General features: G+C 36.4%; 1 protein-coding gene across 1 annotated transcript in view; it reads left to right on the top strand.

Moving 5' to 3' along the window:
• LOC117111023 (pyridine nucleotide-disulfide oxidoreductase domain-containing protein 2-like) overlaps positions 1-22,717 on the top strand; it is a 24,338-nt gene extending 1,621 nt beyond the window's left edge. The window contains exons 2-14 of the mRNA XM_033253883.1: positions 4,167-4,260; positions 6,752-6,825; positions 7,350-7,505; positions 8,912-9,062; positions 11,126-11,187; positions 12,187-12,284; positions 13,073-13,214; positions 14,098-14,305; positions 14,946-15,099; positions 16,577-16,731; positions 17,301-17,407; positions 18,024-18,144; positions 19,357-22,717. Coding sequence (XP_033109774.1) covers positions 4,167-4,260; positions 6,752-6,825; positions 7,350-7,505; positions 8,912-9,062; positions 11,126-11,187; positions 12,187-12,284; positions 13,073-13,214; positions 14,098-14,305; positions 14,946-15,099; positions 16,577-16,731; positions 17,301-17,407; positions 18,024-18,144; positions 19,357-19,451 — 1,617 coding nt within the window. The 3' untranslated portion in view covers positions 19,452-22,717. The remainder of the gene's footprint in view (positions 1-4,166; positions 4,261-6,751; positions 6,826-7,349; positions 7,506-8,911; positions 9,063-11,125; positions 11,188-12,186; positions 12,285-13,072; positions 13,215-14,097; positions 14,306-14,945; positions 15,100-16,576; positions 16,732-17,300; positions 17,408-18,023; positions 18,145-19,356) is intronic.
• The last annotated feature ends 611 nt before the right edge of the window (positions 22,718-23,328 follow it).

The following is a 23,328-nucleotide window of genomic DNA, read 5'->3' as shown; positions in this document are numbered from 1 at the left end:
ATGCCATTTTAATTCTTAGCATAATTGCCATACATAACTATATATATAATTCTAAGCCAGTAGTAGGCACTTGGATTTAGTTAGTGATGAGTAAAAACCAAGTATGCAACTAAATTAGTTGCTTAAATAAATGTATTCCTAATTATTCAGTTTACTAAAAGCAATACTTCTTTGAATAACTCTAAGCAGACAATTTATTGCTAAGTTATTATTGCGAGAAAGTAAGCCTATCCCTTGTCCCATACATGAACTTGTGATTCAAACACACAATTTATCCACATGCTTTAACTACTGTTTATTTGCATTGTTTATAACATGTAAAGTTAATTCGTTTGATATTTAACAAAAGTGAAGTTTGTGGTTACCTATGAATTGCATATTTTGGTAGTTGAAGTACTGTATACTGTATGTCATTCCTCTACTTTGTTAGTGAAATAACGTTTTTAAAACTTTTATTTCTACTATCAAAAAATGTTATTCAATGGCCATTGTTTTTCGATTATCTCTCAGAACATTATTGGCATCTGCTGTAATTGTTAAAAAACAAATGCTTTTAAAGAAATAAAAAAAAATCACATATTGATCTCAGTTCAAAGGAAAAAATAAAACTTATTTCTAAATTTACAATTTTTACCTATAAACTTCTTAATTTCACAAAAGAGTGGGTTCTTTTCCAAACAAATACATCCTGCCTAATATTGTGTGTTTAGATTAGATATTTTGCTTTAACTTTGGAAATTGAGATCATTTTAGATACTATTTCTGTATAAACTAATTTTTTTTCATATTACTGTAAACCTAATGGGTTTTGATAAATTTACTCTGCAATACGGAATTTCCTATAAGAAAAAGAAAATTAATTAAAAAGACCATAGATTAAAAATAAGTAAGGCGTAACATATTTTTAATCTATGTTAAAGCATAATTATTTTTACATAATGAAATTTAGTAAATCAAATTATTATTTGTGGCTTTTATTTATTAAATCAATTAAGAACATAATCTCAAAACAAAATTTAATGACAAGAAAAATCGATGTTTCGGGTCCATCATGGAACCATTCTCAAGATCAAGAAAAAACTAAAAACAAAAATACAAAGCAGTGACAGGAAGTAAGTAATTAATTTACATATCAATAGGGCCTACTGTGTGTGGAACCACTGGGCTGTTCTATTTTCTCTATGGTGGAGCTAAGCAATAATTCGCCCTTCTTAGCAGATTAACTAGATAACATATAAACAGTTTGGCTTTGACTGAATCAATTTGTTTGTTAAGTGTGGGTTTCAGTTCATTGATCCAAAGCATTTCTTTAATTAAGCAATCAAACTTGGATTTGCACTTAGATAAAACCTTGAAATAATTAACAGTTTCAGTAGCACTAATATAATGATCTTTTAAAAATTTATGTTGTCCTATGTTACCTTTACTGTGCATAATCATTTCTTATTTAAAATAGAATTATTTAATCAATCAGTAACTTGTGTTTTTTTAAATGAAATTAATGATTTTCTTTAAAAAGATGCTACCCAAGGCGATACTTTTTTTATACCTTGTTTGACGAACTCGCTGACTACCGTACTCGCGCATAAGCGCCCCGTTTGAATAAGCGCCCCTATCGAATAAGTGCCCCTCATAACGAGAAAATTTCCTTAAGCGCCCCGTTTGAATAAGCGCCCCCTTCTAATTTGAATAAACGCCCCCTCAATAACCCAATAAATCCTGGGACTGTGGATGTTGGCATGATTTGAGGTGTGGAGTGGAATCACATTCTCCTTTTAGTCAATATCAAAGTGAGGATATTTATCTTTGACAGAATGATGAGAGCTCCCTGGACAGACAGTATATTTCCAACTTTCATCTTCTTTCATTTAAGCCTAGTCCTACTACTCCTTTTCCGACAATTTGCACCTTTAACACATTCTCATCTAAGTTTTCAAGAAAACCGGCAATGATCATGCCGTCCTGCTATTCTCAATCGACCGATGGCGAACAAGCTAACCACCACCACTAATTTCATCTGCTATTCTGCTGTTATGTAATACTGTACTCACAACATTCTTGTCATGACAAGCCATGCTCTCTAGACGATTATTTTTTCCGCCGCAGCACCATTAGTAATTTGCGGTTTCCTGATGTCCTTACTTAATCGTTTTTCATTCAAAATGTGCCTCTTGGATTTAATAAGTTCTCATAAGAACCCCTCGATTTTCATCTATTTCCATAAGCGCCCCCCTCAATTTTCACTCTGTTTTTATAAGAGCCCTGTTCGAATAAGCGCCCCGTTTGAATAAGCGCCCCACAAAAAGTGCAAAAAAATATTTTAAGCGCCCGGGCGCTTATTCGCGCGAGTACGGTATGGTACATTTTACTGTACTGTATATATGTATTCCTACTAAAAAGTTTCTAATACTAATTTAACAGCATCTTTTTTAACACTGCAATGTTACTAATTTTTAAAGTTGTTTTGTAAGTTACAGTATTGTAACAAAAACTAATTTATTTTAGTTCTCAAATATGCATATTCTTTATATTGATTTATTAATTAAATTTTTTGCTACAGGGTATTTTACAGCATTTATTTATTTATTTATTATCAATTTTTTTTTCTTGAATTTTATAATTGAGGGTCATTTTTTATTTCTTGATTCAATTCTTGCTTATACAGTATTTAAATATTTGAAGATTAAAAAAAATATATCATTTCTATTACCGAATTTTTCATTGGGGCCATTTTTACCTACTTGTCATATGGGGCCATTTTTAGCGGGGCCATTTTTTCCGGGGCCATTCTTACCTACATTCACTACTACTAGACTGGCCAGTGGTATTTCCTTGACAGGGAAGAGGAGAGAAGGCAAGGCTGATGATGCAAGGTTTTAGTTTTTTTAGTCTGGGGGTGGGACCATATATGGAGAGCCATACCCTTCCCCATGTTTGTTCAGGGGTGAAGTCCTGGAATCTACTACAGGGGGGGTTTTTGGCAGTTTTAAAAATTTACTATATGAGGCAGCTGTGTTGTCAGGATTTAGGGATCAAGTGCGATCCATGGACCCCGTGTAAGTAGCTCAGGTCCAATATCTTCTACAGTAGTAAGGACCTCTAATGGCATATTCCATTTTCTGCACAGGTTATGTAATTATCCAAAGAATTTCCAACCTGATCGTCGTGCTATGAGATCGCGAGAGGATGTAAACAGATGGTCCATAGCAACCAGTGGTGTCATGGCTCCAGAAATTTGCCAACAAGGGATCTGACGTGTCCGACAGAAAGGTCCGAACTAAGTCTAAGAGGCTGACCAGAACCTTGGTCGGGATCCCGAAATAAAAAATCCCTTGTATTTTGTAGTGTTCACAGGGAGAGTTTTTATGGCTTAGTGTGGTCAATTTGCTTATTATACCACAATTAGGGATTGGCAATCAAAACAACGAATAGACAAATTATTATTTTTTTTAAATTTTTTGATCTGAGGACCTCGTCATGGTGTCGGACTGCAGGGTGTCCAGACCTGTCCGACAAGGAGGAAAATACCCCTCCCCCACCTCCCCCGCTATCATCAACACTGACACCAACCACTTTAGAAAATAAATTATTATTGTAGTAGGCGAAATCATGTGATGGCAATTAAATGGTGCTTTTGTTCTTTTCCGATTCCACGAAATGCATTTACTTGACAGTATAGTAATTTTAGGTTTTGTAAAATTAGCATAATTTTATTTTTTAATACAATAAAAGTTTAATACCAGTTCAGAAACTTAACCCTAAATATAAAATATTTTTACAAGTTTTTTTATTTTTTAATTTTTTAATTTTAATTTTTCAATCATTGTTAAATTGGCCAGCTTCAATACAGTATATATATATATTGTATATATATGGATTCAGTGGGCTCTCTCATTTTCCAATGTTGGGCAGTTTAGTTTCAACGGAATACTAATAACTTTCTTGGAAAAAAATTTGTTGGGAAAAAAATTATCCCTGACAATTTATACCATATTTTTCTATGACATGAGTAATAAAACGGACTTTCTTTACTCCTCATCATTGACGATACTTGACATAGAATGTCTTAACTGTCAGAGAAAAGAAACTTTTTTATCCATGGTACCACATTTCCTGTATGACATGATGATATTTTAGTGATTCCAAATATTATTTTTTCTTGACAGGCAGCATATTTGCAAAAGGCTGGCTTAAATACTGTAGTACTTGAGCGAAGACATGTAATTGGTGGAGCTGCCGTCACGGAGGAGCTAATTCCCGGTAATATATTTGGTTGCATTGATAATAGTCTAAAGCACGTATCTATATATTTTTAATTTTTTTTATTTATTCAGCTTGAGGCACTAGGGCCAAGGATATGGCAAACATTGAACCTAATCACCCTTCAAAGTGGCAATTCCATCACAAGACAACAGGGGCTGTATGGGCCATTACACCGGTTTAAACCCTTCATCTTGTAAAGATGTACTCGGTCCTTTAAAGTGCACATGAGCCAGTTGTGTACTCTGCGCCTACAGTTTGTAGTCCTTATCCGAGAAGATTTGTTCCAACTTCAGAACCATAGGCGAGCGTTCCGTTCAAACAACGCCGTTAAATTATGGCTGTAGGTTGCGGCGCCCCCTGCCTTAACCGCTCGGCCATTTAACTCACCTAAATACAGAGGCTTATAATATATAAAGGCCGAGCAACAGCGCCGATAAATTATGGCTGTAGGTTGCGGCGCCCCCTGCCTTAACCGCTCGGCCATTCAACTCACCTAAATACAGAGGCTTATAATATATAAAGGCCGAGCAACAGCGCCGATAAATTATGGCTGTAGGTTGCGGCGCCCCCCCTGCCTTAACCGCTCGGCCATTCAACTCACCTAAATACAGAGGCTTATAATATATAAAGGCCGAGCAACAACGCCGATAAATTATTGCTGTAAGTTGCGGCGCCCCCTGCCTTAACCGCTCGGCCATTCAACTCACCTAAATACAGAGGCTTATAATATATAAAGGCCGAGCACTGATCATTACTAAGAAGAATGTTTATACTCAATTTAATATTAGTATACCTCCATATAATATTAGGATTGGATGTCACCAAAGTGCATATGAATTTAAAAATTCCAATAAAAAGCTAAAATTGAGAATATATTTCTAATACAATTACAATGGAAATCATCAATATTCTAATGCCCCTCGACATATTGGACAAATTCCGGAATGTCAATCAAATTTCACAGCTGACCAATCAGAACAAGGGAATACGCACTAACAAGGACACGCGTTGTCCCACAAACGTATGTGTTTGTGGGACAAAAATTGTTGTTTTGTGGGACCTCAGCAAGAATAAAAAGGTGGTAGTGGGGGAGCGGGAGAGGGTTGGAGGGAACTTAAATGTCCATTTTTCACACACTGGCCACATTACAAAACAGGACTGAAAGACAGGTGGATAGTGGTTCTGTGCTCATCCGAATGTGAAGACAACAGAAAACGCTTGGGTGCTTAACCCGAATTGCCCACATTCCGTTGTCCCATTCCTCTTGCGTAAATTGCTTAATGACACAAAATGCTGGTATCTGCTGCCGTCATGATATATACATTAAAAAGTCTCTGAATGCTTTCTGAATCTGTGAGTCTTATACAAGATAGGTTTACAGCCAATCTGGACGAATTATAGAGTCTAGACTGTGCATCATTGCATTGTAGGCCTTTTCAAGGGGTGGGGTTGGGTGTGCAATTGGTTCATACTCATCATACTCACTTAGTCCTAATGCTTTACTGTAGTTCTGTTGATATTAAGTTCTGGTTCCATATCTTAGTATTTCTTTTCTCATTAAAGCTCAAAGCGAGACTTTTTTTTATACCTTGTTTAGCAAACCTGCCGCCCGCCAATAATGATGTTTTGAATAAAAATACTATTTTATTATTGGCCATTTAGCGCACCCTCCGTCACGGAAAAATGGAAATTTTAGAAAAAAATGTTTCTTTATTTTTATTACGTCCACCGCTGCCTTAAAACCTCCAAAAATAGATGTACAGTATATTTCTTCCCAATTATATAAATTTAAGGCATTTGACCATCCCACACTATACAGTTTTAATACATTCAACAATAACATTCTTTTTTTTATTTTCTCCTCCATCTAGAAGGTTTTGGCAAAACCATTTGCTAATTAAGAAAACAAAATTATATTTTTATACTCTTTTTCCCCTTCCTACATATATGACGATCTTTAAGAAAATAAGTTTCGCGGAACAAGGAATAAAAAGTCTTGTCTTAAGCCTAATAACTAGTGATATATAGGCCATGTTCTCACACGTCAGCTAACGGTTAGCGTTAGCTGCCTTGCGTCCATACGAGAAAATCCCGATCCGGATACCAAGAATATGATGATTGAATCATTGGGCAATAAGAAACTGGAAATTGTAAACACGTACGTGTGATTGTTTGATGATAGAAACGCACTCACTTGCTAACCGATAGCGCTTGCTAACCATTTGCGGTATCCGGATACCGCTAACGGTTAGCGCTAACCGATCGGGCGTTCTCACCCAGGTGCTAAATGGTTAGCTTTCCAGGCTATAGACTTTTACAACAATGTTGATATTTTGAGTCCTCATGAAAAGAGTAAATAAATTCAACAAAAAATATACAGTATCAACAAATTTGCTGTTTGACCCAGCAGGAGTGCAAAAATGTACTGTAGAGTCAATAAAAATAGATTAGGTATCTAAAAACTGGTTTGGTTTTATTTATTTAAAAGGATTTAAATTTTCACGATGCTCATACGTGCTTAGTCTACTGAGACCAGATATATATGAAGACTTGGAATTGAAGGTTAGTGTCAAACTCAAAATGAAATTGTTTATTTTGAGGACAACTGGAGAAAGCAGTTGGACAAAACATTTTAATTTTTCAAAAATATTATATATACAAAATACAGCTACCAGTATGTATTGATACACCATAACCCATAAACCAGTTCTCTTGAGTATATATGCCATTCCAATATGTTAACCATTCATTAATTACTATGTAATTAATTTTTTTAAAAATATTTATATCATATTTTAATTACTGTGCATTATATTAAATTTAAATTTTTGAAAATCAAATTATACGTTTTAAATTATTAAAAAACAATGTTGATATCTAAATTTTGATATCTATTTTCTTAAAGTTCTACCAAAAGTCTTATATATTATAACAACTTTTTTGTTAATAACATATTGATATTTTTATTTTGATATCTAATAATTTCTAGCAACATGTGTATTGTGGGTATATTATATAATTTTAAATCAGATACTAGTATACTGTAGGTCATCAAATGATATTAAACTGTTGGTTTCCACCGTCAGAGACATGGATTGAAAATTCACTATCGGGTATATAATGCATTTACACCTATCCTAGAAGAGCCTGTGATCGGAGGTCATCCAAGGTCATTACTTTTGAGCTCGTATGAGGAAGAGAACTACAAACAAATTGCACAATTTTCGGAGAAAGATGCTAAGGTTTGAGAAAGTACATTACCTTAAATTTGTTATTTGAGTAGTTTTGTGTAGTAACGTACATAAATTGATGAAAGTGATGAGTGGTGGCTCCAGTAGTTTGCCGGCAGGGGCTCGGGCATATCCTGAAGGAGGTCTGAACCAAGGGGCCAGCTAGAGCATCGGTCAGGGTCCTGGAATAAAAATCCCTGGTAGGGCTAACAGGGAGAGTTGTTGGAATAGTATGACCTAATTTTTTTCTTTTATACCACGATATTATTGATTGGCTATCAAAATAACATTATTACTTTTGGCCCGACAACCTTGTTATCATGTTGGGGTCAAGGACTGTCCGATGGGGAGAGGGATGAACTCCCTGATATTGCAATTCAAACATTTCTTTCTTCAAATCTCCACATATCCTATGGTTGCCTTAAAGTCAGGCTCCGGAGGAAAAAAAATTGTTGATATGTTGTAGAACTGATTTTTCTAAGACAGAAAAAAGTTGTTTGACGAAAAACTGGGGAACGGTGAATGAGATACAGATTTTTGAATATTTAAAAACTGGGGGAAAAAGGGGCGTAACTGCTCATTTTTACACCTTATTCCCCCAGTTTTTAAATATTCAAAAATCTGTATCTCATTCACCGTTCCCCAGTTTTTCGTCAAACAACTTTTTTCTGTCTTAGAAAAATCAGTTCTACAACATATCAAAATTTTTTTTTCCTCCGGAGCCTGACTTTAACCAAGATTTGTTAGTCAACTCTGAATAAGGCTTGGCTCGGCCATGCAATATTGGTCTGTGAAAAAGTCTACAAACACAATCATGGGGTCTATACTTGAACCAGCTCTGTAGGTGTTGTTATACTTTACGAGATATGAGTTTTAATTTGTGATGATTTTTATTTTGTAAATCTCAAGAATTAGAGGTGGAGAGCAAATGTTTTGTTTGTATTTCTAGCCGTTACTCATGAGATCCAATTATTGCGTAATTGTTCATTGAAGTAGCTAATCCATAGTTAGAACTGCACATAATTGTATCAAAGGTCAATCGAGGTCAATTGACTTAAACCTACTGTATGTTGTGTGTATGGTGTTTATGTTAATTGAACTTGATACGATCATACGTATTTCTATCTACGAATTGCTGTGGCGTATCTAAGGGTTGCGCGGGGAAGGACACTTCTCAAAAAATTACTTGCGCCCCAGTCGCTCCCCAAAAAATCACTGTCAAGAAGTTAAAAAATCCCCTAAAATCACCTTATTTTGCAAGTTAGTCTCCCTCAGCTGATCATTGAGCCCCCCCCCCACTTCACCTTCACGTCACCAACCCTCATCAGCTCCCCACTTCAAGACTCTTAGATACCCCCCTGCAGACGAATTGGCTTATTGGCATGGAATAACCTAATGATTATTATTTTGTCTTATAGAATTTTTCCATTTATGAGCATCAGCTTTTCAACATGGCTAAAGCACTTGGACCACTGCTGGACAATGCTCCTGTCAATCTTTCAAGCTTGACCGGTTCACTATCACAGAAAATAGAGACAATGCCTTCGCTTAAGGCCTTATTCAGCACAGGTAATTATTACTTATTTCCAACAAATATGTGTTGCCATATTGGGTGATTGGATGGATGATTTTTTTTGGTGTAAACACCCAAGGATAACACACGAAAGTCTGAAGAAAACTTATTTTCAGTGGGGTCCTTCTGGTGGACGGGAGACAATAATCCCACACTCTTTTCCAAAGAGTGTGCGTTCTTTAATGTGCACACCTGCCATAATGCGCACGAACCAGCGGCTTAAACGTCTCATCCGAAAAACGGTGTGCTACCATAACTTGCATTTCAGCTCTCCAGCTGAAACACAAGGAGAGCAGCTTTGGGAGTTGAACCGGGGACATAGATATCTCCACAGTTCAGAGCATATGGCTACCACTAGTTTAGCTGACTGAATGAGCTAAGCTGTTCACACTGCTGTCCTACTGTAAGGTATTGAACTGTTGACATAAAAATTATTTAAGTTGTGTACGCATTGGGGTTTTTTTTGTTTTTTCATTTCATTCCTTTAGGCACGAGCGCCAAGGATATGCCAATAAGTGAACTTAATCACTGTCCTACGTGGCATATCCATTTAACAACAGGGGACTTAATAGACCAGTACACCGGGGTAACCCCCTACTCTTCTCAAAGGATGTACTGGGTTCTTTAAAGTGCACTCGAGCCAAATGCGTACACTGGGCCTACGGTTTAAAGTCCTTATCCGAGGAGACTTGTTCCACCACTGGAACCATTGGCGAGTGAGCCGTTTGAACCAGCGCCGATATTAGAGGTGAAGGTTGTGGTGCCCCTGACTTAACCGCTCGGCCAATCAACTTCACTTCAACTAAAACAAAATGACTGCCTTAAGCTGAGCACTCACTGCGCCGGATAGCCGTTGGCTGACGCGATTCTATGAGGAACGCAATGACACTAGCGCAACGGATCGCTTTTAATAACTATCCGTTCAGACTACCGCCAGCAATGAGTAGACGGCGTTGCGTCGTGGAGATCTCACAAGGAGTGAATTAGGATTGGTTGTGCGATGGTCATACAACGTTCGTATGAAGCTGTGAGTGCATGGCTTAACATTCTCTTTGGTCAAGGAAGGCACACTATCTACAAGCTTAACTGAGTTATGAGAGCAGCATTGCTCAGTTGGCTAAATTGGTGGTAGCACTGTTTGTGTGCTTATCCGTGGAGATTGTTTTGTCCCCGGTTCAGTTCACATCGCTGCTCTTGTGTTTCAGCTGGAGGGCTAGCATATTGCTGCTCTTCTTGTGTTTCAGCTGGAGGGCTGAATAGGTTTCAATATCAAATCAAATCAAATTGTTTATTCATCAATCAATTCCCAATAGAAACAAACAATAACATGTGCAAAGATTATATAATAATAAAAATATGGATATTAAAGTAGCTCACCGTCTTTCGGTTGAGACGTGTAAGCCGATGGTCCATCTGCAATATGGACAAGTGCATGTTTAAGAATGCAGTACACTCTTTGCAAATAAGTAGGGGATTGTCTGCACCGGTGTACTATCCAATCACTACCAGACAGTTGCAGTCTTCAACAAGATGAAGGTGGCAACTTAACGGAAGAAGATGAGTTGCCCAGGCTGCGTGTCTCGTCTGAGAAAAGTTTATTATGAACGGCACAACTCTTTTAATTATTCTCACATGCTGTACTTCATTAGGTTATGTGTATGCGCAAATTCCTACTGTCTGTCGTTAAGCCACAGAGCTCAGTAAGCACCTACAGTACACTCTTAAACCCTATTTTAGATTATCAAATTTTTCTTTGACAAAAAACTCTTACCTTAGTCATGATGTGCCTATACTGTATATTATTATGGTCATAATGTGATTTCATCATGACCATATTTAGGCATGTCACATGTTTTTGTCAAATAAAATTTGATAGTCTTAATTCAAGTTGGTAAAATTTGGTAGTCTTTAAGTTCATTGGTATGGTTTAACCAAAAAATTGTTAGTATTCATCTTGGTCAAAATTAATCCAGTGCTAAGATGATTTCAGACTCTTTTGCTCAGTATTTTAGTGAACCTAACACAAAAATTGATTTTATATTGTGTTGTTTTTATGAAGGACAAGGGATTGGATCTGATCTTCCAGCTTTCTATGAGTTGCTTACAGCACCAGCTATCAAGGTGAGATTATTCTCTGTTAGTTTCTATTACTCTTGTGTCTACCCTCCATTTTACAACATGGAGGCTCTACTACCTCATAGCTAATGAGACATTATGTTATATAAAGTGTTGACTAAGGAATTTTTAAATACAAATTCAGGAAAACTGTAAAACGTTATTTATTTTATTCTTTTATATTGGAAGTTGATAACTAACAGTTAGTAGTTCTTTTATACATTTCATCATAGAAATGTCTTTTTTAAACAGTTTTAAACTTATTTTGTTTGTATATTCGATTGGTTAACACTCTGACCGCCAGGGGATTTTAAAATATTATCAGTCACCGCCAGACTTTTTAGCAAATTTTAACACTTTTCCGAAGCTTGTTGAGAGTTTGTATGTGATCAGATTGACATGTAGTGAATGCTACAAGAACTACAAACATTTTAGCTTTACAATGGTACCAAACACTTTATTCTAATTACAGTCTGAGACCCATAACAGTAAAATGAAAATGACTCACTTTGGGAGATTTACGCAAATTCGCACAACAAAGCTGAGATAATCACGATTTCTAGAAAGTAAATCAATACCGATCTACGCTAATGTAAACAAACAAATAGTAAATACTTACGGTTCAGACTGAATGTAGTGTTCAAATTGTTAGTACTGTACATGTCGGTAATTACCCCATATCTATCGTATTTCGTAAAAAAACCTGAAACATAGAGATCTCTGCATTTGGCAGTCAAGTGTTGCATTACCAAACACGGAGATCTCCGTTTTTGGCAGGCAGAGTGTTAATATGAGATGTAAAGGCATTTAGGAATATAAAGGAGAAATACTATACAGTGATGCATATATCATTTACCTTTTTGTCTGCTGTAATTTTTTTCAATTTTGATGTTGTAGAGGGCCCAGTAATATGAGCCTAGCTGAAAGGGTAAACCCTCTATTAACAAAATTGAATATTATAAAATAAATTTATAGATGTATGGAAACTTTTTGTTATATCCATAGGTCCTTGAAAAGTGGTTTGAGTCTGAACCACTGAAAGCCACATTAGCTACGGATGCAGTGATTGGTGCCATGATGAGTCCAAGTACACCAGGCAGTGGGTATGTTTAATCAATGAACATCCTCATTCCCCATTCAATTTTATCTTGAACTTTTATTTACTCTTTCACAAGCTTTTTCAGGCTTGACATTCTATCATTTGTAGACCATTTTATAACACCTGGTATTGTTACAGTTTTAATCATTTTAACCAACTGTCATTGTAATAACAATTTTAAAGGCTGACATGTACAAATGACTCATTCATGATAATTAGTTTCATATTTTTTGTTTTGTTTTGAGAAATTTAACTAACAATTTCTTCATTTATATCTGTGTTCACATTGCATTAACTAAAGAGGTAAAGAAAAAAAACATATTAGAAGAAAATTTTACTCGGTTGATACTATATGTAAATAAATCATGCATGCGATCGACACAGTTGAAAAAGGTTTCTAGTTGAGATGGAAAAATGATGCACCTTTTTTAATACGGTCCTTTTTTTTGGAAAGGCACCACAAGCAACGATTGTTGGAATGGCGCCATATAAATTGAACGATGATTGATTGATTGATGGAAATGTCCTAAATTTAATGAGTTTAATGAGTAAAATTCTGACTTGTACAACTTATTGGGCTTTGGAAGTTAATTATTTCAACTTTTTAAATGCCTACTTAATGTATTAATCATTGTTTTAAAGTTTTTCCTAGATTCTACGACAGTATGTTTAGGCTCATTAAACCAGATCTCTAGGAGGTATCTTCCACCTTGGACCCCTTAAAATTATGTACAGCATCAAACTGACACCTCATATTTATTTTTTTTGTCTATATGATAATTTTTCTTGTAGGTATGTCTTACTTCATCATGTTATGGGTGAATTAGAGGGTAACATAGGTGCATGGGGGTATGTTGAAGGGGGTAATGGTGCTCTTTCTGAGTGCATTGCTAAATCGGCTAAAGAACATGGTGCTACCATTTTAACAGAGAAGGTAGAGTAAACAGTACTAATTTATGACAACATCTACTAACACTCATTAAAACATTTGATTCACTTTTCTCTTAATGTATTAATGTATGTCTCCTAATGATTTTCCATTGCTATTTGATATCATATTGGTTCATCTATTAGTATATTGTATATCACACATTTTACTTATTGATGTAGCTTTCATAAAGTGTACTACAAAAACATCGCTGTATTAATATCTAATATTCCTTTACTTCACTTTATTTACTTTATTTTAATTAGCATCCATTCATATACTGTAGAATAAAATACAAAATGAAATAACAATGACACATGCTCTCAATTGTTACATGCAGATTTGTGAGCACATTTTTTCATGTAGTGATGTACAGTACGTAACAAAGCAATCTAAAAAATGGCTCAGAAAACTCTTTACGTACAGTGGCCAAATACTTAGTATACTGGAGGTTGTTCCTACAATGCTACACAATTTCATATCTATCATATAAATTTAACATTTTTTGGTTTAATGTTGTATGGGTAAAGGTAGGTCAAACTGTAGAGGTCCTGAGTGCCCATTCCTCCTCCTTAAGTGTTAGTTCCAGACTGTGCAATGCTTTGAGGGGATCACCTCTGTGAGTCTGTTTACTTTCTCAGCATATGGTACCGCAGCTATTTATACTCCAGTGTAGAGAGAGACAAATGCAAACAAAGTGTCTTGCCCAAGGATACAAGCTACTTGCATAGCGAGGGCGGGCTCCAAACCTGACCGTAAGGTTGAGAGTCCGAGCCTCAACCGGTGCGCTTAATCTTTAAATTGTCCTCATTTTTATTATTTTAAAATTAATATAATATTCTGATTTTTTAACTTCAAGATTTTTTGATCCTCAAATTTCTTTTCATAGCCTGTATCCTCAGTGATACTAGATGCTAACAACAAAGCCTGCGGTGTTGTCCTTGAGGATGGCACAGAGATTGACGGTAAAATTGTTCTCTCGAATGCTACGCCTCATGTAACATACCAACAACTTGTCCCTGAAAATTCCCTCCCGGCTGAATTTACTGAAGAAGTTGCAAAAATCGACTATACTTCACCAGTGACAAAGATCAATGGTGAGTAAGCTTTGATTTAAGTAGCGATACAATAATATAGTGTTATTACACGCTACATATATTACTATGTAAAAAATCATGTTATTGTCATGTATAAATTCCATGGAAAGCCACATTGATACCAACAGGTATATTACAGCCCTACCTTTTGGTCAACTACTAACTAACTTAAGGTCTCAAATAGGTAGTTGATGAGTCAATTTGTCTTTGACCATCTTCTTGGAAATGAAATACAGTAGCTCCTCCTATTTGGTCCCACATGTAAAGAGGATGAAATTACTTAGAGTGAGTGATTAAGAAAAGTGCTTAGAACAGAGAAGAATTAGAACAAAATTCTCTTTTAAGAGAATTTTACAGAAAAGTATTACTGTAGATCAATAAGACAGACTGAAAATATGTAGAAGTGATTTAACATATACTTATTAATTATGTACCGTACACGATTGATGGTGATTTGAATAAAGGATAACAAGAACCTGCATAAAATCTACTAAATATAATTTGACTTTTATCCACTCTTGTGAGACAACATACAACCCCACACGGCACTATACTATACTGCTCCTACTATACTAAAGCTTGTTATTATCGTTTATAGTTACATTTAATATTTCCGTATTACTGCATCTCTAACATTCAGTGGCCGTTGATCGTGTGCCTGATTTTCTTGCAAGGCCAACACCTAAGAACATACCCGGCCCACATCACGGATGCACCATCCACCTAAACTCAGAGTCATGTCACATGATAGAAGATGCGTACAAGGTAGCAATGGAGGGTCAGCTCCACGAAAAGTATGTGTTTCTTCAAGTTTAAATTTTGTTACATTTGTTGAATAACTTTCATGCAGTTCAGTGTGCATATATTTGGTACCTATGTTTGCAATTTAAAAAAAAAAAATATAAATCTTAAAATGCAGCATCAAAATGTTAAATCTGAATTTACAAATGATGATGCTGGGTATACAGTAGAACCCCCTCCTATTAAGGGGACACTTTTTCGGCTACAAAACAAGGGAAAGTATATCTTTTAACCTCCTTTTTGTTCCTGAAAGTGCTCCCTTAATAAGGATTCTATTGTATTTTCAATCTACTCCCAAACCGTACATCACAGAGTTCATTTTGTCCTTCTGTGGCTACGGTCACACTAGCGTCTCAAGCCTGGTTTGACTCACCGCGGGTGAGATTTCAAGCCAGGCTCGAAATTCTGGGTCGGTCACACTAGTTGGATTGACCTCCAAATTATGAAAGTCGAAACAGCAGAGCCGTAGAGAGAGAGTTTGGCCAACTCTGTTTCACGGGATTCGATATACGTGCGTGTGATTTGGGTGGATCGCAATCAAAGATTTTACACCAGACGTGCCCGAACCACTCTTCTTCAACTGATCTTTTATCAGCTTGTATTGGGCTCGCAATGCCTTCACTTTTGTTTGAATTTGGGCCTTCATTCTCTTCTCATGTCCGAGACTGGCTAATCTGTCAGCAAAATTCCCGTTTTGTTGTTTGTTTTTTTATTTTCTATCCGGTCTCTCAGCTCGGGTTGGCCCCACAAATCTACCAGGTCAGCAGTTTCCTGGTCGCTCCAAATCAATCGCATTATTGTTAATTAAAATTTGAATTAATTAACTTTTATGAAAAGTAATGATTGCGTCTTGATTGAACACACATGAAGAACTCGTGGGTTTTTATTCAAGAACTTCTAAATGCAACGGCGTGATCGACTGTGATTGGTGGATAACCGACGAGGAAATGTCAATCTCGGTCACGTCAGTGTCAATCCAGGGTCAATATGGGTGCTGAGCCGGGATCGAGATAGGTAGATTGAGATCGAGGTCACGCCAGGCGCGAGTCGGTGCAGATGCGGTCACATTATGAAAATCTCACCCGCGGTGAGTCAAGCCAGGCTTGAAACTCTAGTGTGACCGTAGCCTCTAACTAGTCATAAATGTGATTTACACTAATGTGAGTTCATGACCTTGATATCTCTATCCATCATCAAAAGTGCACCTAAAAATGAAGTTAATGATGCATTTATAATCAACTCTCTAAAGTGGCCTCTTCACTCTTTCCTTCTGCTCGACTAATTCATAAAACTGATTAGTAGTACCTTTATTTGAAAACAATTATTTCCCCATGTCCTTTTTCATTGAAATAATCAGCACTTTAATAGTTTTTAGTCGCTTTTCGATTGGTCACTATAATTTTTTTTTTCTAATTAATGATAGATTGGCTAATCTCCCAATTATTATTTTTTGATTTATATAAAATTTAGACCAATGATTGAAATGTGTATACCATCAGCATTGGACCCAACCATTTCACCTGAGGGTAGTCATGTCATCTCATTGTTTACACAGTACACACCATATAGCTTTAAAGATGGAAGAACTTGGGATGAGGAGATGATGTCAAAGTACAGAGATATTGGTAATATTTAAAAATAAAATAATATACTAAATTTTACTTATTTATGCCTTCCAAGAGAATGTGATTAGCCACTCATGATTTCATTTTATGCTTCCAAGTGAATGTGATTAGCCACTCATTATTTCATTTTATATATTTATTTATTAACTAATTTACTTTCTTTAGTCTTTACGTGATACAGCATAATGAAACCTATTACATTAGAATACAGTACTTACATAGAGAATAAATCCATTGGTGAACAGGATTGCCAACAAGTAAAATGAATTACTATGAATTGGCTGTCTAAGTGCTGGAGAGAATGTAGATACATAGAAGGCAGACACAGTGCAGCGCCAGTATCCACATATTATGGATACATTGTGCCTGTTTGATTCATCACAAAAATAAGTCTCAAGTTGTCAGAGTGAAACTGCATTTAGTTGCTGGAAACGCATCAATCTTGGAGTGTGTAGGGTTAGTCAATGATGTGAAATTGCGAGGTAAATATCTCACCACCAAGCAACAACATTATTTTACAGCAGGTGTCATCATAATGATAAGTAATGTTGACTCATTTATTATTTCAGTGTTCAACAACATTGAGGATTATGCCCCAGGCTTTAAAGACAGTGTGATTGGTGTAGACATGCTTCCCCCACCTGAACTAGAACGGATATTTGGACTAACAGGAGGGGTAAATGCACTAGTGTAATACTATAAATGTTACTATGTTTGCTGTTATACCACAGAAAATATTTGTTTATTGTTTGTGGAAACAAAAAATATACAGTATGTCTTTTGTTAAATCAAGGATGGCCCCAGGATTTGCCCAACCAGGGGTCTGATGTCCCAGATGGGGGCAAGGGGCTGACTGCCCAACAAGAGGCTAAGTAAACATGGTCGAGCGTCACTCGACTTCTCTTGGGAGTGATCCGGAAGGGTGGGGGGCTTGTCCACTCCACCTTCCCTTCTCCCCCACTGGCGCCACACTTTGGACAGCCAAAGCCTATTAAGATGTTTCATGTTAGAGGATACAGTAGTACGCACACAGAGTATTGCATTTTATATAAAGAATTCTTGGTTAGTTAGTTAAAACTGGTAATATAATTGGTCAACTTTCAATAAAACAGAAATGTAATATAAATGGTTTCCAAAGATTTACAGACTTTTAACTACAAAACTTCAAGTTGTTTGACAGCAAATTTAAGAGTGATGGTATTATATTGCCCACTTTAATAAAATGATTTATAAAGTCATTCTAAAATTAGATATCAAAACTGACAACTTTATTTTGAATTGTCGCCCTCTAGAATATCTTCCATGGTGCGATGTCTTTGGACCAGTTGTACTTTGCCAGGCCTGTGTCTTCAATGACCGGTTACAGGTCGCCTCTGAGAGGTCTCTACCTCTGTGGTAGTGGTGCACATCCAGGTAAGATAGTCTTGAATAATAATTACCTCTTCCAAGGAAGTTATGTATTCATCCAATTGTCAGCAAATTACGCAGAAACTAGGGAATGGATCATCATAAAATTTACTGGAATGGTACATAATAATCTAAATATTAAGAGATGATTAACTTTCGGGAAGAAAATATCAAAGGTCAAGTTCCCTGAAATTCAATTTTTCCCTTCAGGGATAAAAGAAAATAATGGAATCGCCCATACACTGCCTGCACATTGTTCCGTGTTCAGGCACAGGATTGAATTACAACTTTCTATAGTGTACTACTGTATATGTTCCATTGTGTTTCAGCTGGAGGGCTAATATACATGTTATAAAATGTTAAGCTCTTGGTCCTGTGTGCAAAATAGCTCATGTGCATGTTAAAAAAAAAAGTTTTTCTTTTTTGTTGATGGTGTTTGTTGTGCTTTTTTTCTTTGTCTCTTCTTCATCTTATTTGTTTCTTTTATTCAACTTCTATTGAACTTAGTTGAAAGCTTATACAGAACTATGCACTAAAGTCGACATCCATTATTATAACACACCTAAATAGATCCCAGTCATTTGATTGGTTGATTTCATACCACGTGACATTAGTTATTTTCCCCATTTCATTGATGATTGTTGAAATTTTGTTCCATTGTGCATTTTCCAGAAGGTTGAATCCATGAAATGATGTCACGCCACCTATTAACTTTCTCAGGCCTACTTCTTGCTGAACTTGTCTTAGCGGTGTGTAATATATCAGAGATTTTGTTTACTGTAAACAGCTGTAAAGTATTTTAATTGCGTGGATGATACCTCAAAAACCAGCTCTTATGTTCAAAATGTGCTGACGGATTTCTAGCCTCGCCCAAGGTTTTGCACGAAGGATGCCTAGGGCCTAGGCCAGGCTAGGCTAGCTATGCCCAGGCTGAACCAATCACGTGTGTTATAAAACAAATAATGAATGTTTTGTATTCGTACAATAGAAAGAATGTTTTCATTCGTTGAAAGATTGACTGTTCCATTCAACTCATGAAAATATGAATTTTCATCCCATTGCACTCATAAACATTCATTATTTGTATACCATTACACTCTTTGGAAAATAGTAGGGGATTGTCTCCTGGTGTATTTTCCGATTAATTGACTAGTTGAACAATTTATTTTTTAAGGTTTTTCCAATGCTTAAAATTGATTCATTTTGTATCTGCTTTAGGTGGAGGTGTAATGGGAGCACCGGGAAGAAATGCTGCACATGTCGCCATAAAGGATCTGAAACAAAAACGCAGATGGATGAATATGACTCGTTAACCTGGCAAACTGGACGAATGCACTTTTTATATGTGGCAACGACAAGCTCAAACCAGTAACTCCTCGAAAGAAAAAAAATTTAAGTTATAAAATGTTAAAAGAATCAATTAAATCTGATGTTTTGTTATGAAGTTAATACAGGAGTTTAAAACATATAGCTGTTTAAAGAACAGTATTTGAGAAATCAGCCTTCAAAGTATGATTACAGACATTTCTTAGGCCATCACCAATTCATAAAAAAAAAAGAAAACGTTGTTTTAACATCAAAAATGGGGGAAATAATTAGTCAATTAAACGACACTTACCGATAAGTTGAAGCTTGGTTGTGATTCTACACTGTCCTCCGGTGCTTGATATAGGAATTACATGCCTTTCCTTCCCGCCCTTATTGGGGGTTCTACTGTAGTTGGCATACAGTATTTGTTATTTTGTTTTTTTCTGGAACTGAGTCATAATTAGTTAAAGTCTGGTTACGCATGCGCGATCATATCCCATGTAAATGTCTCACACTTCTGTACTTTACCTATTTAATACTTATCCAAAATTCCCTCTGCTAACGATAGATTTTTTCCTCCACTTCTCTATTATAAAATTTTGCAAACGTGGTCTCATTGCTCCATTCAACAATGTCAATAATCTGTCGAATGAATACCCCTGCTTTTAAGGCATGCGATGTCGCAGCAGATCTTACACTGTGAGGCTTATAAACTGAAATATCTATACCTGCTTGGGCCATTATTGTTTTCACCCATCTACTTATCGTAGATGCATTTTACGTTTCTATGAGGCTTTATGATGAACAATCTAAGATTCATCCTGCCTTAATGGCTGTGTACGTTGCAAATATTCTTGCAACGCTGCATACAGTAAATACACAATCCTTTATCTACCGAATACTCTTTCAGAATTATTGTTGGCCGTATGTAACCGGGTCGACTCTGCTTTAGGTCAGCTCTACCTACAATAAAAAGGAACAGAGACGATGTTTAAGTCATATTATGCAACGTTAAACAACAGCAGTTAATATAGCCATTAGAGCTACAACCTTTAATGTCAATGACTTCAGTTGTAAACTTCCATTTGGATTAAGTGACCGAATATATTTCAGTAGAATAGAGACATTCCAGGTGTGTGTATATCGAGGGGCTGGTGGTTTCCTGTTATATATGCCCTTCAATTTAAACCGTATTACCCAAGGATGGGATCCTATTGTATGCTTGCCCTTCCACACAATAAATTGTGACAGGGCACTTTTGGCTGTGTTAATGGAACTACAGTATACCCCAAACCTTGGTCCAAATGAAGTCCATATTCATGAATTCTATAACAGTCTCTATAGATGGTGAAAAATGATCTGCCTGTTGTATACAAAACTCCATTTTTTTAAATATAGGTCGAATATTGCTTATGAGTTTCTGATTTCCATGAGTTGAGTAACAAGGTCGTTGCTCTGTCTGATAATCTCTTCTGGGACATTTCCCCGATAATCTCTCGGCTACCAGGACAATTTTCTTCCTCAAAGGATGCAGTGTACCTCTGCTGTGTTCCAGTGTCAATAGTGATTCTATTTGGGGTAGTATCACAGGGGCTTGTGATACTACCCCATAAACATGGTGAACCATGGCTGAGTTGGCCAAAATGGGAAAATCATTACCACATAAGCCCCTTCTGTCCTGATTTTCTGCAATACCCTGGCGATTAAACTGAAAGGTGGAAAAACATACTATGCATTTTAATCAGACCATTTTATTGAAAATGCATTTATAAATTCCGCTTGTGGGTTTCTTTGCCATGCAACATATCGTTGACATTTTGCATTTAATGGTGATGCAAAGATGTCTATGTCTGCATTTCCCAACCTTTCTATGAGGCATAATTGTAGACTTGTTTATCAAGTGACCACTCACATCTATCATTGAAGTGCCTACTTTCAATGTCTGCAGCTGTATTATGAATATATATGCGCTGCCATTAATTTGATATCTAATGATGTACACGTGCCAGATTTAATATTCGGCCTACTCCGTTTTTTTTTATAGACCTACTTTCGAAGTCCATGCTGTAGGCCTACATAGAATGTGGCTAAATAGTACTTATTGTTACACTGTCTTGACTATCAAGGCCTATTAAAGTGATTTGACGTAGTGACTCCGTAACATAGCGTTCATCAGCCATTATCTCAGGAACACAATTTGCGAGTAGTGACTGGGTTTGGTTTTTCTTAGCCACATTGTGTGCTATTGCAATAAACTATGCCCCTCAAACACCACTGCACTGATTGCAGCTGTATGTCATTGCTGTTTTATCCAATGTACTAATGTGATATAATGCATAGAGGTTATGACAGTGTGCATGTTCTAATATTATTGTTATATGCTTTACGTTAATAACCTTAAAACTTATGGAACACATTCTTATTTTCCTGGGTAGCCCAATTCTAGGAGCTAGAATGGGCTCATAGTTTTGGATCCTTGACGTAACCTATCCACTTATACTCCTGTGTGGAGAAAAACAATGTAGGCCTAGATAAAGTACCTTGCTCAAAGACAGAAGCGAAATGCACAAGAAACTCAAAATCCCGACCTCAACCATTTGCTGCACCAATCACATTGCCTCTACATAATCACAGTGTCCTGGTTCTCAACTCTCAGAAAACACGGTCCAGAAGGACGACCCCGAGTTTTCAGAAGATTGGACCGCATGATATCAGAATTTTTTTTTTTTAATGATTAAAATGTTCGAACCAACCAAGCTTGTTGCTGAATGGTCCAAGAAAAAAAAACGTATGATTTCAGGATACAAATGGCTCTCATATTTATCGGTCCGGATTGGAAATCGTACGAATTTGATGTGAACGGTCCTATTCTTTACCACTTAACCCATTTTTAACGATTTTTTTCTCTGGACTCCGGACCGGAATCTTGGCTTGATGTGAACGTAGCTTTAGAAATAGCCCCAAGTCTGGAAAAGGTTGAAAACCAGGGTCATAGTTGCTATTGTGCAAAAAACTGTTTTCTTTTTTCAGGGTAAATTTTCAACAACAGGGTTTTTCTGAGTTAAAATAATATAGCTTTTATCTATTTTTGAACTTTCGTTTGGGTAACTTATATTTTGTTTAATATTTATACCTAAAAAGCTAAGTACTGTAAAAACTAAATTCAGGAACTTGTTTTTATCTATTGTATCTATTAAATTTCAAAACAGGGTACCGACTCTATTGTGCTAAAAACTTGGAAATAAATACTGTAGCAGTGAAACATTCAGAATTTTGTCGTGTGTGTAACATTTTTTAAAATTCTTATTAGAATATTTAGCTGTTAAAGTGTCCCATATATTTGATGCATACTCAAAGGTAGGTCTTATTTATAAAAAAAAACTTCAGATACTGTATCCTGTCTTTGTCATTCAAATGCTTATAAGAAGAGTGCATATTCGTGTTGATCTCTGCCATTTCCCGCGCATCAAGGACTAGTGCTGTCCAACTGTGCATGTGCAGAAGTGTAAATACTTAGATGATTTAATCGGATTTGGATTCCCAACAAGCCTCAATGTCCCAGTTGTGTAAGCATCTGCATAGACAGCAGAAAGTCATGGGTTCGAGACGCAGTTGGGGCACCGATTTTTGTTCACACTTGCAGACTCCTCTCTTAAAATACAAAATGTATTTTGGCTATGTTCTCACACGCCAGCTAACGGTTAGCAGGATCTGGATCCTGCTAACCGTTAGCAGCCGTGCGTCCATGCGAGAAAATCTCGATCCGGATACCAACAATATGATGATCGAATCACTGGCCAATAAGAAACTGGAAATTGTAAACGCATACGTGTGATTGGTTGATGATAGAAACGCCCTCAACTTGCTAACCGATAGCGCTTG

This window comes from Anneissia japonica, unplaced genomic scaffold (assembly GCF_011630105.1).
Source record: "Anneissia japonica isolate Jap-2015-1 unplaced genomic scaffold, ASM1163010v1 scaffold573_len2283161_cov171, whole genome shotgun sequence".
Lineage (NCBI taxonomy): Eukaryota > Metazoa > Echinodermata > Crinoidea > Comatulida > Comatulidae > Anneissia > Anneissia japonica.
Note: the sequence above shows the minus strand (reverse complement) of the source record. Positions and strands in the feature narration are given on the sequence as shown.